Here is a 17,132-nt window from a genome sequence, read left to right as displayed (position 1 = left end):
GGGGGGGGGGGTTGGTTGGTGGGATGCAGATGAGATTAATAAGGTGGTGGCTGATCTGATAGTAAACAGCAGAGCAGGCTCGAGGGGCTGAATGGCCTCCTCCTGCTCTTTAATCGTATGCAGCTGGCTGACCAAGCATTCAGTCACTCTTCCCTGGTCATGCCACTTCCATGAAGGACTTGGACACCCATTTCTTGGCACTGCGCAAAAGTCGCAATGTCACCCCAAACAAAAGCCCTGTACTATTGTGCAGTATAATTTTTTTAATCATTTATCCTACAGCAAGATGCCACAGGGAGCAAAGCTGCGAATAGTCGAGGAAGGAATGCTGGCTGGAGCAGTTACTTATCTACACAATTCCCTTGTGGTTCTGCCATCCACATGATGCTAAGCAGATAGATAGAACATTCTGATGAGCATTGACACCATGGTACTCAAGTGCACCTCCCCCAGGAAAAGTCACGAGTACGCCCATTAAGCCAATGCAAAAGATTGCGAGTATCAGACCTTCGTCAGAAGGCAATGGTCTTGCATACAAGTTGCCGTGAATCTTTAACCTGGGGTAGGAGGACAGCAGAGTCTTTGTGGTACAACGGGCATCGTCCCTATTTCTGGGCTAGAGTCAAGTCCCAACTTCAGGATTTGGGTGGTCACAGGCGGGGTGTTCATAATGCCACCCAACAGGTTGATTGCCAGCCTGCCAATATGCATGCGGGCAGGCGGTAAGAGTGAGAGCGTTTGCTGGTCAAGCACACTGCAGAAGGGGCTGTTTAGCACAGGGCTAAATCGCTGGCTTTTAAAGCAGACCAAGGCAGGCCAGCAGCCCGACTCAATTCCCGCACCAGCCTCCCCGAACAGCCGCCGGAATGTGGCGACTGGGGGCTTTACACAGTAACTTCATTTTGAAGCCTACCCGTGACAATAAGTGATTTTCACTTCATTTTTTTCAATGACAGACCACTGCAGCATGTTGCCAAGCCAAAGCCCTCCAAGGTGGAGGTGGATTAGCAGCAATGTTGCAGGCATCACTTGTGCAAATCAAATTCAGCTCGCGCTCTGGCCCTGGGAGGACTACCTTCTGCCACTCAGTCGATCTCTCCCGTCTCCCCACCTTCTCAGACCTTCCGTAGTTATCCCACCCACCCCATGCGGTACGGTGGCACAGTGGGGTAGGACTGCTGCCTCACAGCCCTCGGGTCCCAGGTTCAATTCCGGCCTCGGGTGACATGTTTGTGTGGAGTCTGCACTTTCCCCCCAGTGTCTGCCTGGGTTTCCTTCCACAGTCCAAAGTTGTGCAGGTTAGGTGGATTGGCCATTTTAAATTTCCCTGCAGTGTCCAAAAAGGTTAGGTGGGGTTACATGGTTAAGTAGGGTGCTCATTCCAAGGGCCAGTGCAGACTCGATGGGCCGAATGGCATTCTTCTGCACTATAAATTCAATGATTCTCTGCTCAAAACCCATTCCATCTAACTTTGCCTCGTTCTGATGAAAGGTGATCAGTCCGAAATATTCCCCGTTTCTCAGTGTACAGCAGCACCACCTAAACTACTGGTTGTTTTTTTTTATATAATCCCCAAGCATTCAGTTTTTGATTTCAGCTCATACAGAATTGGACACCTTCAATTCAAGGGCAAGACATTCAGTTTCCCCCCTCACTACTTGACTGACCAAAACGCTTTCGAAAAGTGCATAAGGTCAGAGGTTAAAGCAGAGGGTCACCATGAAAATGAAATGAAAATCGCTTATTGTCACGAGTAGGCTTCAATGAAGTTACTGTGAAAAGCCCCTAGTCGCCACATTCCAGCACCTGGTCGGGGAGGCTGGTACGGGAATTGAACCGTGCTGCTGGCCTGCCTTGGTCTGCTTTCAAAACCAGCGATTTAGACCAGGGTGCCCAACAACTAGCGACATCCACACTCGCCACCTTTATTCTAAAAAAAACACCTCATGGGTTCTGATCTGTAACTACATCTATAGGTATGTAGAGAAAGATTGATTAAAAACTAGTGTCGGCCCCTTACCGTGAGAAACGGGGGAATTCATAACGGTGAATACAAATGGCTGAGGAACTAAATTCGTACTTTGTTTCTGCCTCACAAAGGAAGAGGTGGATACTCGGTGAGATCTTGGTGTCCTCGTGCATCAGTCACTGAAAGTATACACGCAGATACAGCAGGCAAGTAAAGAAGGGCTAATGGTATGTTGGTCTTCATAGCGAGGGGAACAGGGATGGTCTACTGCAATTGAAAAGTGCAATAGTGAGGCCACATACTGGGGTATTTGTGTGCAGTTTGGTTGCTCTTATCTGAGGAAGGATGTTCTTGCTATGAGGAAGCGCAGCAAAGGTGCACCAGGCTGATTCCTGGGGTGGTGGAACTGATCATGTGAAGACGAGATCAAGCCAGTTAGGCCTTATACTCATTGGCAGTTTAGAAGAATGAGAGGGGATCTCTTGAAACTTATAAAATTCTACCAGAAACTAATGTCCCCGATAGTGGGGGAGTCCAGAACTAGGGATCATAGTTTGAGGATCAGGGGTAAACCTTCAGGACTGAGGTGAGGAGACATTTCTTCACCCGGAGTGGTGAATCTGTGGAATTCATTACCGCAGAAAGTAGTTGAGGCCAAAACATTGTGTAATTTCAAAAAGGAATTAGATATAGAAGCCCTACGGTACGGGAGGCCATTCAGCCCATCGAGTGTGCACCCACTCTCTGAAAGAGAACACATCCTAAGCTTAGCGTCCCCCTCCCAGTAACCCCTTGACCTCACCGACATTTTTTTGGGGGACACTTAAGGTGAAATCCACCTAATCTGCACATCTTTGGATGGTGGGAGGAAGCCTATACAGACACTGGGAGAATGGACAAACTCCACACAAGTCACCTGAGATCGGAATCGAACCTGGGTCCCTGGTTTTGTGAAGCAGCAGTGCTAACCACTGTGCCGCCCCAGAGGACTAAAGGAATCAAGGGATTCAGAGAGGGTGGAGAGCTCAAAGGCCAAATGGCCGACTCCTATTTACGAGCACGTTTCTATGTGTCGAATTCCACCAGAGCAGTTTGAAAATAGGCCAGTTCAGGTCATTGGTAAAAGTAATCGTTGTCAAGCTACTGGTTCATAAATATCCTGTAGGGAAGGAAATTACTCAATTTTACCTGGGCTAGGGCAGCACAGCAGCAGTGGTTAGCATTGATGCCTCGCAGCATTGAGGACACAAGTTCGATCCCGGCTCTGGGTCACTGTCCGTGTGGAGACATTCTCCCTGTGTCTGCGTGGGTCTCACCCCCACAACCCAAAGATGTGCAGGGTAGGTGGATTGGCCACGCTAAATTGCCCCTTAATTGGAAAAAATAATTGGATACTCTAAAATTGATTTTTTTTAAAAAGACACATTGCAAGAGACTGAAAATGTTTTTATTTCCACAGGGTGGCAGCAGAGAACACCGCATCCAATATATAATCCAGAAGAGTGCAGCCCTATGCTTCGAGTGGCAGGGGATTCAGCATATTCTGATCTTCGACACAGATGGTGCAGCTGGCAACCCCCTCCCCGTTCTTAGCAACTTGGCCTGCCTCACGACAAGTTGTCAGGATGTAGCGCAGTTTGCCCCCCCCCATCTATTTTCTACATGGAGTGACGCCAGGAAATAGATACTGCAGTAAGATGGGAGGTGGAGAGCAGGTTACGGTCACCTGGGACTACGGTGACCTTCTAACCTACCACGAGGAGAGCAGGGCAGGCTTTCTATTGGATTCGGCCTTGACAGCACCGAGTCCCCATCACACAGCAACCCAGGAGAGACTGCCATTTATTATAAATATTGGTCCACGGCTAACAAGGCTGAACTCCTCCTAATCTATGAAACAATGGCCTGGCCCATTCCGAGAAATGCAACACCTCAACATTAGAAGTGGCACGTGAACGGCGCTGAGGTCCCAGGTTCGATCCCGGCTCTGGGTCACTGTCCGTGTGGAGTTTGCACATTCTCCCCGTGTTTGCGTGGGTTTCGCCCCCACAACCCAAAAATGTGCAGAGTAGGTGGATTGGCCACTCTAAATTGCCCCTTAATTGGAAAAATGATTGGGTACACTAAATTTATAAAAAAAAAAAGAAAAAAAAAAGAAGTGGCACGTGTGGAAGCACTCCATCCATACTGTGATAGTGTCAACCCGGATTTTGGGTTTTCACATCCGATAGCGAACAATAGGGAAGAGGGAGTACAGGCAAAAGTGGTCAAGAGTTTAAAGCCAGGATTTTCCCCTTTTGCTACATTCACTTTTTTAAAAATAAATTTAGAGTATCCAATTATTTTTCCAATTAAGGGGCAATTTAGTGTGGCCAATCTACCTATCCTGCACATCTTTGGGTTGTGGGGGTGAAACCCACGCAGACACAGGGAGAATGTGCAAACTCCACACGGACAGTGACCCAGGGCCAGGATTCGAACACGGGTCCTCAGCGCCGTAGGCAGCAATGCTAACCACTGCGCCATCGTGCTGCCCCCTTGCTACATTCACTGGGATCGTCGACACCTCCACGCTGCCTGCAGTACTGCCAATCAGAATTAGTGCCCTAAACAGGGAAGCATTTCAGGTTTGCCTTCTGCCTGCAGTTTAAAACCTTGCTCGCAGCAAGCCTCAGTCTAAATAGGTCAAACACCAGCGAGCAAGTCTAGCCTCCCTCACGGTGGGCATCCAATCAGCATTGCTCGCACGACTGCACGACTCCGGTTCGATTCCTCTTACTGCAGTTTCACATCGATGCACGCCCGCAATTATATTTGGGAATCCTCTCCCACATTTATTGCCGAGTGTTACATTAAAGTAACAATGTACAGCTTTGGTTATGCATGGCATTGGTGAGGCAGCATCTCAAATACAGTCTTGGATTTTATTTAAAGGAAGGCTGGGGGTGTGGGAATCAGATGCCTGGTTTACTAGATTGACACCAGGATTGCGTGTGCGTCGGCAGGCAATCCTCGTTGTCCACCGTGAGTTAGAAGAGTGAGGTGTGACTTGATTGGAGTATACGAGACCTCGAATGGTCTGGACAAGATGGACGTGGAAACGAAGCTCCCTCTTGTGGTCGAGTCCATACCAGGGAGCGTGGTTTTAAAATTAGGACAAGAGAGGAGAGGATAATTTTTTTTCCTGAGGGCTGTGCGACTTTGAAACTCTGCACGGGTGGAGGTAGATAACAATTCTTGTTAGGCCCGGGGGGGGGGGGGGGGGGGGGGGGGGAGATTGGGAATGCCGAACTCAAAACAAAACAGATCAGGCATGATCTATAAATGGCGGAAGCAGGCTTGAGCGGGCCAGAATGGCCTGCTTCTGCCCCCTAATTTCATATCTATGCACGCGTGTAAGAGTAGAAATCTCTCCCACTTTCGCAGGCCGTCACTGATGTGTGCTGGAGGGATTTTACAGGTTGTGGCCACATTATGAAACACAACTTCCCTCGGCATCAAGTCCTGGGGTGGGATCAAATCCGGAGTTTCCAGCTCAGAGGATGCCTTGAAAATGGTTCAAAGGCAGCGAGGTAATCCCGATAGTACCAGTTTGACCGATGTGGGGAAGCTCGGGACATTAGTGTTTTTAAAAAATGTCCCTTCATCACATGTGAAAGCCAACAAGCGACTTAGGAATTTTAACGATTTGAACAGTTGGATGGCATGAGTTGGGGGGGGGGGGGGGGGGGGGGGGGCTGGGAATATGGAGATAGACAAACCGCCTCTCTGTGGCCACTGCAGAATAATAAACATTAGGAATTGGATTGCTATTTCAGAGCAGCACAGACGAATGGAGGTCGTCTCTTGGCTCGGCGGGGGGGTTTAGCATCCTGGAAGTAAGTTTGGCCGGGGGGGGGGGGGGGGGGGGCTGTATCGGCCATCGGCCCTACGTGGCTCCAGACGGAAGAAGCATGCGCGTGAAGATTGCATGGCTGCCACAGCGGACGTGCACGTGGAATGTAGCAGGGCCCACACTGCAAGAGAAACGGGGAAAAGAAAACGACCACACCCAAACGCAACAATTCACTCGTTCTTAATAGGTCTATTTCTCAACAGTGGAAAAACCATTTACAAACTTCAATAAATATTTAACAAAAACATTTTGGGTACACTGTACAAAAAAATCAAGAGCAATAAACTGACCAGCAGCGTTTTTAAGTTGTCCCTACAGCTGTGCAATACATCAAAAAGTTTTAAGGATGACACTGCTTTGCCCACAAAGAAATTCAAGTACTGTATTACACATACTCCATAAATTAAAGGTTCTTTTAAACTTTCTTTCATATTAATTTGACAAATAAAATACTATTTACAAAATGTTCCTCCTTTTCCCTGAGATGGGGCTCAGTCACAGCACACACAGGTTTACTTTTTTTCTTTTAAAAAAAAAACACACACAGGCGCCTGATCAAAATGGCTTATGTTTTTTCCTTTGTTTTTTTTAAGATTCAAGTTTGGCAGGAGTTGTTGGCGAGAGAGAGAGAGAGAGAGAAATGCATGAGAGAGAAAGCGCACGCACAGCGGTGGAGAGAGGTATAACGGCAAGAGGAGAGATTTGGTACAGCGGGCAACTTTGCCAGGATCGCCGGGGTAACTTTTTTGGTTGGTGCCAGGTGTTCAGAGGTGGCTTGAAGGCAGGCTCAATGGGATTTCGAGGAGACCAGACGAAGGAGGGGGGGGGGGGGGGAATTCGATCCCTGCACACGTTGCCTCTGACCCGGAAAACAGGATATCGAGATACTTTCGAAATGCATCCTACCCATCACACATTTTTTTAAAAAATTTAAAAATCTTGACAGTCAGGGTGGTATTCTTTGTGAGAAACTAGATTCCACCGCATCATTTAAGACATGCTCCGCACATTTTCCGAATAGAGTTGCAGGGAAACGCTACTGAATAAACAATGCAAAAGAATCCTTGGGCACCTTCAATGGGATAGTGAGAAGGCCAGGCCATTGGGGAGGGGCACGGTTTGCTCAGTGGGGAACCAATTCAGAGAACCTGCATACAATCGTAATGTAACGTACAAGGCAGAGGAGGGATTAGTGCGGGTCGTCTGCAAATGTTAAAAGCTCTGCAGAAAAACCAACAACTTCAGCCAGAAATCCTAAACGAGTTGAATTGTAAGAACACTGAATTGGAGAAATACTGCTTAATTGAGTGAGTGAAATCAGAGCTGTGCTGCGAATGGAACACTGCCATTTTTGGCACTGTGTCAGCATCACATTCTCCAGTCAGATGGCCAAGGATACGAGAGAGGGAGGAGAGAGCAAAGAGAGAGAGGAGAGAGCAAAGAGAGAGAGGAGAGAGCAAAGAGAGAGAGGAGAGAGCAAAGAGTGAGAGGAGAGAGCAAAGAGAGAGGAGAGAGCAAAGAGAGAGAGGAGAGAGCAAAGAGAGAGAGGAGAGAGCAAAGAGAGAGAGGAGAGAGCAAAGAGAGAGAGGAGAGAGCAAAGAGAGAGAGGAGAGCAGAGAGAGAGAGGAGAGCAGAGAGAGGAGAGAGCAGAGAGAGGGAGAGAGAGAGAGGGGGAGAGCAGAGAGAGGGAGAGAGCAGAGAGAGAGGGAGAGCAGAGAGGGAGAGCAGAGAGAGGGAGGAGAGAGCAGAGAGAGAGAGGAGAGAGCAAAGAGAGAGAGGAGAGAGCAAAGAGAGAGAGGAGAGGGTGAAAAGAGGGAGGGCGAAAAGAGAGAGGGCGAAAAGAGAGAGAAAAAGGAGAGAAAAAGAGAAAAGCAGGAGTGTAGAGAAAGAAAGGAGAGAAGAGCGAGAGAGAATGAGAGAGAGAAGGAAAAGAAAAAAAAGGAGAAAGAGCGAGCGGGGGGGGGGGGGCGGAGAGCACGCGAGTCACAGAGTGAAACTGTCCCTTTCCTAGCACTGGCCACAAGCCTCCCCCGGAGTGGGTTCCTGCTGCAAGCGAGGGTCATGGTGACAGGACTGACAAAGCTAATTTCAAGTACAGACCCCTCTGTAAACAGCCCACCACAGCAGAGATTTACCCAGGGCTCTCCCAGTCCAGACCTTCTGGTTAACGGTAGGTTATCTATAAATTCTTTGACCATTAGGCAACAAAGTGGAGAATACACTCGGAATTGATGGGATTAAACCACACCGCTCCACCTTCCCTCCTAATAATCATGCCTCCTCCAAACAGATACTGCAAAAGAAGAACACCTTCCATCCACGTACAATAATTTTGCAGGTAACTGCAACGAAGCTGACAACACTCGGCCTCCGTGCAAACGGCTGGCAAGCCCTCGGGCAGAGTGACCCACTACATTGCCAGCCTTTAGCAGTGTGCATGCCAGTCTGACACACACCCCCCCCCCCCCCCCCCCCCCCCACCCCCCCCCCCCCCCCCCCCAAAAACCTGGCCAGTTCCAGCGCAACACCAACACTTCCCCACCCCAGACAGGATTCGGAAGCAGATGGGGCATTTTAAACTCCACCCTCAGCAGATTGCAGACAAAAACGTCGGGGCCAGCTCCTGGAGCAGCTGCCGTGACAATACTGCGCATGTGGAATGACTTGGTTAAGTTTGTACCTCTCGCTTCTACACACAAAAAGGAAAAAAGGGACTTCACTGCAACGTAGGAAGACTTGAGACAGCGGAACCCCGAATTTCAACCAAAGCGTTCTCGAACCAGCATCATGAGCTTTTCTTGCCCTTGTAGGTCTGTTTGAGGTTGTCTATAAACTGTGTAAACTGAATGTGCCATCCTGAGCCATCAGGAAGGTCTCCCGAGCTTTGCTGAGGAATTCTATGAACTCGCCATAATGGCGGGGGCTGATGTGCGTCAGGCGCGAGTGCGTGGTGCTGATGTACGCGTTCGATCGGTCGCGTTGAGCAGCTGGCAGAGCGGGGCCTTCTCCGTCGACATGAGCTTCCCAGAATTCCTCCGGCCGGGAACGCCGGCCAGGCCGGGAGCAGACATAGTCCACCTCCTGAGAATGTCCGACAGCACAGGGGCGCACTGCACGCTCTTGATGACCAGCGGCACAATGGCGGCCAGCTCGTTCTTGCCCAGCGAGTGGCTGAGGGAGCAGGCCCACAGGACGTCATTGATGGCCGTGTGAGTGTCCTGGTTGTAGGCGACGTTGAGGGTGGAGAGGGCAAGGCTGGCCATTTTTGTAGGCCCTGATCGGGAAGCCCCTGTGCTCCATGTATCGAGCGATGGTGAACAAGTGCGAGTAGCTCATCCCCGTGGAGGCAGAGTCCAGGACGATCTGGTACGCTGTTTCAAAGGCTACGTGGTTCTTTTCGCACAGCGTCAGGGCCGACAGTGCGCAGTTCTGGGGGTCCTTCATTGTACACTGGAGTGCAAGTGTCCGGGCACAACTATCCAGCTCCTCGCGTTGGGTATAGTCCAGATTCAAGCGCAAAACAGTGGCATGAGATGTCACCGTGGCAGCTACAATCGTAGTCGCTTCAGTTGGCGTGAAGAGAGAATACCAATTCTGCATTATATTCATCAAGGCACAGACCCCTGGAAAGATACAAGAGGTAGATTCCTTAAGCACAGCTGTCGAGTACGGTTTGGGATATCTGCTAAAATATATGCAAGCTCTACAAATAAAAATTTGCCATTCACGGCCTCTGAACATCCTGATACAGCCAATGAAGTACTTCTGAAGCGGAGTCACTGTTGGCGACCTTGGTACAAAAGCCAGGCAATTTTGCACTCAAGGTCACAAAGTCAGCTATGAAACAAGAGGCCAGACACAGGTGGTGGTCTAATGGTATTGCTGCTGGACTGTTAATCCAGAGACTCAGGGTACCATTCTGGGGACTTGGTTTCAAATATGATAGAATTTACAGTGTAGGAGGCGGCCATTCGGCCCATCGAGTCTGCACTGGCCCTTGGAAAGACAACCCTATTTAAACCCACACCTCCACCCTATCCCCGAAACCCAGTAACCCCATAAATCCTTTTTTTGGACACGAAGGGCAATTTCAGCCAGGCCAGTCAACCTAACCTGCACATTTTTGGACTGTGGGAGGAAACCGGAGCACCCGGAGGAAACCCACGCGCACACGGGGAGGACGTGCAGACTCCGCACAGACAGTGACCCAAGCTGGGAATCGAATCTGGGACCCCGAAACTGTGAAGCGACAGTGCTAACCACTGTGCTACCCTGCCGCCCATCCCACCGGATGTTGAAATTTGAATTCGACAATTTTAAAAAAGAAAATCGGGAATTGGAAGTCTAATGATGACCAGGAAATCATTGTCGATTATCGTAAATACCCATCTGCTTCACTAATGTCCCTTTTAGGGACAGAAATCAGCCATCCTTACTGGGTCTGGCTTACTTGCCACTCCAGACTCTCAGCAATGTGGTCGACTCTGAAAATGTGTGTGTGTGTGTGTGTGGGGTGGGGCGGGGGGGGGCGGCACGGTGGTTAGCACTGCTGCCTCACGGCGCCGAGGGCCCAGGTTCGATCCCGGCTCTGCATCACTGTCCGTGTGGAGTTTGCACATTCTCCCCGCATCTGCGCGGGTCTCACCCCCACAATCCAAAGATGTGCAGGGTAGGTGGATTGGCCATGCTAAATTGCCCCTTCATTGGGGGAAAAAAAATTGGGCACTCAAGACTCTGAAAATGTGCTCTGAAATGTCACTCATTTGAAGGGCAACTAGGGACGGACAATAAATGCTGCCCGCCATGAATCAATAGGAAAAAAAAGCGATGGCCACAAGTTTTACATCATCCCAGAGGTCCGGAGTGGTTTAAAATCCCCATCTGAAAGACCATGGTAAAAGGTTGTTTCAAGTGCTGCGCTGGAGCAAGAGTGGGCCATTCAGCCCTTCGAGCCGCTCCATCATTTAGTGATATATGTTTTTAACATGTAGAAATCTATCGATCTCCATAGTGAACATACTCAACGACCAAGCCTACGGCGCCCTCTGGAGGTAGAGAATTCCAAAGATTCACCCACCACTGAGTGAAGGACATTTCTCCTCGTCTCAGTCGGAAATGGCCTGCCCCTTATTCCCAGGCGCTGCCCAGAAACCCCCACACTCCCTCTCCCCTGTACCTACCCGGTCAAGTCCGGCAAGAACTTTGTATGTTTGAAGGTGATCACCTCGAGAATAAAGGCCCAAGTCTATTTAATGTTTCCTCATGGGACAATCCACCCATCCCAGCAATTAATTTAATGAAACTTTAATGTACTTTCTTCTACGGCAAGGAGACCAAAATTGCGCTCAACAGTCCGGGTATCAAACTGGGTTTTGCACTCCAATTTCTGGAAGTGTCGCTTGAACCATGTGCACACTCGCTCAGAAACCAGAGTGCCGTGGCAAGGCTCAAGGTAACATCCGTCACCAAGGAAGGACAAGAAGGTCAGAGAGTGAGATGTGGCTGACCTCAACAGTTGGGCCAGTGTCAGAGTTAATTACAACACCCCTTGGTGCTGAATGCGAGGCAAGGACAAACCAATCTGGGGTAGATAGCACATTATGCTTTTCACCCCGTGGGTTACTCTTAACTGTCATCTAAAAGCAAGCCACGCAGTTGAAGGGCAATTAGAGAGGGGTAATAAATGCTGGCCTTGCCACCAAACCCACAGCCCATGCAAGAATAAATAAAAATACACACTTCATTCTTACTTACCAACTTCCGTAGCACAGCTGACCAGCCAGCGGACCATCTCGCGACGCCGCCAGTTCATTATAGACAGCGTCATTCTCATTACCTGCAGGTAGGAAGTACATTTAGTCAAGCACCAACAAAAAAAAAAAGGCATTAATGATATAAACGAAAAAACAGACCCCTTTAAAATCACAATTTCACAGGACACATCGAGGGCCATGGCCAGGAAAGCCTTGTTGCAGAGCACAGCATGGTGGAGTGTGCCTCTAACACACGCACACACCGGCTCGCCAGCTCCTAAGATCCTACTTTCAACAGTACAAGTAAAAAACAAAAAAGGGGGCGATACTCTACAAACTGTACCCCAACCACTGCACCACAATGAAGATCCAGGGATGAGGGGTCGTGGCATACAAACTGCACAATGAAACAGTCGACACATTTGGCTCATGCAATTCCCCAAGCAAACTGCTACACAAGTCACTTCTGTTCACTTGGGAAAAGGCGTGCGGCATGGATGGATCCCAGTAAATGCTCACGATACCTTGCCATATGCAAGGAGAAGTGATCAGGTTTTAATAGGAGTCACGCCGCTGAAACATAGCAACAGACTGCAGAACCCCGGCCATCCTCGACCGACCTCCAACAAAATCTACAGGTTTGAAACGCACAAAAACCATTATTTCTTGATGGTCTTCAAGTTCACTCCCAACTAATTGGCCCTCAGTGCTGCTCGACACAATGTTTGGAAGATTCTCAAATTAGCACACGAGGGCGCGAGTTGAAGTTTGGAACAAACTTAAGAGGAGCCAATTATTTTTTTTCCAATTAAGGGGCAATTTAGCGTGACCAATTCACCTACCCTGCACATCTGTGTGCGCTGTGGGGGGGTGAGACCCACACAGACACGGAGAGAATGTGCAAACTCCACATAGAGAGTGACATGGGGCCAGGATCGAACCCGGGTCTTTGGAGCAGTGAGGCAGCAGTGCTAACCAGAGCACCGCCGTGCTGCCCCTCTCATCAACCATACGTGAAATAACTCCGTTGATGCACGCTCCAAGCTAGTGCTGCAAACAGTTTCAAACACACTCTCACATCGAGACACGACAGGGTTTGTAACTGGGACAGTAACTGTGGGCAATTGCAGCCGGTCATCGATCACCAGGAGATTGACGTGGCAGAAGTCTGCTTCTCTCCATCCTTTCAAATTAAATGAAGCCTTTTGTAGCTTAATGCATGGTGCAAAATCCTTTCCACATGTTGAAAAATATGGCACAACGCCCAGAGATACGACATTCTAAACATCTTCCTGTTATCTCCAGATTTGACTATGGCTTCCCAACTTGGGTTCATCCAAGACTTTGTTACCCATAGCCCAAGTCCCATTGACACATCACCCCCCCATGCTCGCTGACCTACACGCACTCCCAGTCTGGCAACACAATAATTTTAACATTCTCAGCCTTATTTCCCAAATCCTTCCATGGCCACACACTTGGCCTCACCATGACCCCTCTCTAATCTCCTGCAGTCCCATGACTCAGACCTCGGTCTTTTCCAACTCCGGCCTCTTGAATATCCCCGATGTTAATTGCTCCGCCATTGGCAACAGTGCTCCGGACACAAACCTGTGGCGTTCACTCCCTAAACCTCGTCTCCTTTTAAGATGCTGCTTAAGTGCTCGCTTCAGCAGCACATATACTAAGATGCTCCTTAAAATCTAGCTTTTTTTTTTGCATCAAACTTTTGGCCACTTGTTCTGATGCATCATGTGGCTTAGCGTCAAATATGCTTCTGTGAAGTACATCCAAGACATTTTATTGCAGCAATGCAAGTTGTTGTTTGGAAATCAACCGGTGTCCTAAATTCTACACGTCATTCTGCGGCAAAAAAATAAAGATAACATGAAAAAGACAAATTGACTGCAATATCATGATTGAAAACATGCCAACCTGTAGTCCTAGTTCCAGGGACACATTGAGGAGTGTAATGTCGGGTGCACAGCTTGGTGGTGTAGCTGTTTTGCAAGCATCCTGTGCTAGTTTGTATATGAGCGAAGGGGAATGAATGTTCTGTTGAATGGACTCCAAGACCACTCGCAGCCACTTTGGGTCTCCTGCAACAAGAGGGAGTGAGCATTAAACGATCACTGAAATAGGAAGGAATACTTAAAATACAGGGGGAAGTCTGAACAGCAGCCCAGGACCCAGGTACACGGAGGGAGAATTCAGAATGCCCAATTCACCTAACAAGCACGTCTTTCGGGACTTGCGGGAGGAAACCCACGCAGACACGGGAGAACGTGCAGACTCCGCACAGACAGTGACCCAAGCCGGGAATCGAACCTGGGACCCTGGCGCTGTGAAGCAAAAAAGTGCTAACCACTGTGCTTTCTATTGTTACGATCCCAGCTGATGTTACTACTGGGCAAGTTAGATCCCAGAACAAAACCTGGTTTGATTGATCCTAACTTCTATTTTATTGTAAAGTGAGGTAGGTTACTGAACAAATTTGCAGGAGTCTATGAACGTTTAACAAAGAATAAACCAACAAAAATGAACTATTACACCAGACAAGGTTGGAAAGATCTCAAAACAAACACACAAGAAAACAATTCAATCTCACTTTTCTTTTACCCCAGCTATATCTTTGCAGACAAAAAAAATTCAGGAAGGTAAATTCACTCCATCTCTTTCTTATTAATTTACAGATATGGGTATAGCTAGCTAGGCCAGCATTTACTGTCCACCCTTAATTGCCCTCAAAGTTGGTGCTGAGCTGCCTTCTTGAACTGGGGTGGTCAATGTGGTGTAGGGAGGTAGCCCCAAGATTTTGACCCAGTGACAGTGAAGGAACAGCACGAAAGTTACAAGTCAGAATGGCAAGTGGTTAGTGGGGAACCTCAAGGTAGCGGTGCTCCCATATATCCGCTACCCTTCTCCTTTGAAGTAGTAGCAGCCGTATGTTTGCAAGATGCTATCCAGTGAATCTTGGAGTTCTTTTAGCATGCAGGGCAAGTACACGCCACTAGTGAACCCACGGACGAACTGTCTGACACACTCCAAAGTAAATGACAGATGCAACCAAAGCAGATTCTATGGATTTCCCAAGAACCAACCCAGACTCTGGTCTTTTTCACGAGGGTTTCCAATTTCCACGTAGAAGAACATTCCTTAGAATTAACTTCAAACGGCGCTCCCACTTGGCTGACTTCAACCAGGATCCATCTCCAGGGTTTCAGTCTCACCTTCCAATGTTCCTTTCCTCTGGATCTCCATGTACACTTGAGCTTCACCTTCCAGCATGCTTTGAGAATTTCAACTGCGCCAACTAAAACACCATGGCTCTAAAAAAGATATCTTTGCCCCGACAACACACTGCATGGAGTCACCATATCTAGGCAGCCTTGGATCTCCAGGGCTTCTCTTGAGCCCGCTTTGCTTCATGACTGCACCCTGCATTCCCCCTTTAATACAGAGCCTATTGCTCTGCACATTTCTCTCACCTTTACTTAGGAGATTTCTGATCTCTACCCTTGTCCCAAACCTTGCCCCACTGCCCAGTTTAGGATCTTCTCCCATTTCCCTACAACATGTGCTCTCGAATGGCGCTCCTCTTCAGGTCACCTGACCTGCAGTTACACACGTGCATTTTTTTCTCCCATCTGCGCATGTTTGCAAGGCCAGTTCCCAACCTAAGAGGCATGAAATGCCATCAAAAACACGTGCAGCCCCTTTCCAGACCAGCGCATTCTTGAAATCAACGAACCGCGCACATGCGGCAGCCATCTGCGGGTCGGACGTGCAGGAGATGCAAAAAAGGCTCACGCGTGTGGCCAATTCCCAGCCAGAGCATGCACATATGTCAGGGGGCTCACTGAGAACTGGAGAGCCTGAGCTCTCGCAACAATATAATGACCTGGAACAGTGATAAGGAACAAAATCTTCAGTACTGTGAAGAGTCAGCTTCAATTTGCTGGCTGTGCCAGCATTTATCACCCTTAAATGGAGTGGCTTGCTTGGTCATTTCAGGGTCAAACACATTGCAGTGGATCTAGAATCACATGTAGGCCAGACCAGATAAGGAAGGCAGATTTCCTTCTTTAAAGGACATTAATGAACCAGATGAGTTTTCAATGATGAGGACAATGGTTTCATTCACCGCTATGTCATCACTTCCCAATTGGTAACTGTATTTTTTTTTTAAATTCAAGGTACAAATGGAAAAACATTTTTATTGTTAGTCAAATTAGGAAATAAAGCTTTTTTAAAAAATTAATAGACAAGGTTATGATAATTATATATGTTTTCCAATGGATTACTACAAGGAACTCCCTACTCGCAGTGCAAATAGAATCCATAAAGGAAGCAGGGTGTTAAATGCTTCAGAATGAGGAGATAGATATTAAAAATAAAGAAGGGTTAGTTAGGAGGAAGGCAACTCCTGCAGCCAGCAGGAGTGCTATGGCCTCCATCTGCACTGCAATGTTCGAGAATTATGAGGGGCAATATGAATGTGAAGGGACATAGATTCATAGCCACACTCCTTTGATCTGTACAGAGGGAGGATAAGTCAACAGTTAGCAGTCACTACTCTGGAGGTCAGAGGGCGGCACGTGGCACAGAGATTAGCACTACTATCTATGGCGCCGAGGACCCAGGTTCTAATCCCAGCCCTGGGTCACTGTCCATGTGGAGTTTGCACACTATCCCCGTGTCTGCGTGGGTTTCGCCCCCACAACGCAAAGATGCGCAGGGCAGGTGGATTGGCCACGCTAAATTGCCCCTTAATTGGAAAATAGGATAATTGGGTACTTTAAATTTATATTTAAACAACTATTCCGGAGGTCATGGAAGAGAAAGCTAAAGACAATGCAGAAGCTGAAGTGGAAGCAGAACACATCACCGCTGACGTTTTGACAAGCTCACTTCGCAGGAAACCGTGTGTTCAGGAACTGTTTTGAAAGCAGGTCCAGTAAAAGCAGGGGTCTTCTGGTAGAATGCTTGGTTGAGAAACGTTGGGAAGAGGAATTGATCCACGGGCAAGGGAATTGCAGAACCTCCAGAGTCTGAAATGAATTTCTACAACCCGTTGCATAGCTACCAGGGTTACCTCACTGGATCATTGCACAATCTAGTTTAGCTCTCGCTATGCGTCAGCACGCCTAGTGGTGACCATGGGTCTTTCAAACTTCCCCATCATGGCAACTGTGGGTGACTTGGTTGTTGGGAACTCTGCTTCGTCCAATCTTTAATGCGGTCTGGCTGCTTCCTTCGTGGTTGGCCTCTTGTTCTCCTCCCATTCATTCTTCCAAAAGGTTATAACCACAGGTAACACCTCCAAAGAACTAGATGCGTCTTCTTTTGACATTGTTTTCTGGACTCATTTAGTACCTCTCCATTAGCTCTTCCCTCCACCCAGCTTACCCTTAAGTAACCTCGTTAAACATTGCACTGAAAAGTTGCAGATTTTCAACTCTCCCTATTAATATAAACTAAGTGATAATGTTAATTTAACTCGCGCTAAATTTG

At 48.3% G+C, this 17,132-nt stretch overlaps 1 protein-coding gene across 1 annotated transcript in view; it reads right to left on the bottom strand.

Moving 5' to 3' along the window:
* Window positions 1-8,368: 8,368 nt before the first annotated feature.
* Window positions 8,369-17,132, bottom strand: part of LOC119957056 (zinc finger SWIM domain-containing protein 4-like) — an 85,770-nt gene continuing 77,006 nt past the window's right edge. Inside the window, 7 exon segments of the mRNA XM_038784676.1 lie at window positions 8,369-8,662; window positions 8,665-8,718; window positions 8,721-8,835; window positions 8,838-9,131; window positions 9,133-9,488; window positions 11,620-11,701; window positions 13,554-13,717. Coding sequence (XP_038640604.1) covers window positions 8,625-8,662; window positions 8,665-8,718; window positions 8,721-8,835; window positions 8,838-9,131; window positions 9,133-9,488; window positions 11,620-11,701; window positions 13,554-13,717 — 1,103 coding nt within the window. The 3' untranslated portion in view covers window positions 8,369-8,624.

The sequence above is a fragment of the Scyliorhinus canicula genome, chromosome 25 (genome assembly GCF_902713615.1).
Source record: "Scyliorhinus canicula chromosome 25, sScyCan1.1, whole genome shotgun sequence".
In the NCBI taxonomy this organism is placed as follows: Eukaryota; Metazoa; Chordata; class Chondrichthyes; order Carcharhiniformes; family Scyliorhinidae; genus Scyliorhinus; species Scyliorhinus canicula.
This window is presented reverse-complemented; position numbering and strand designations above follow the sequence as displayed.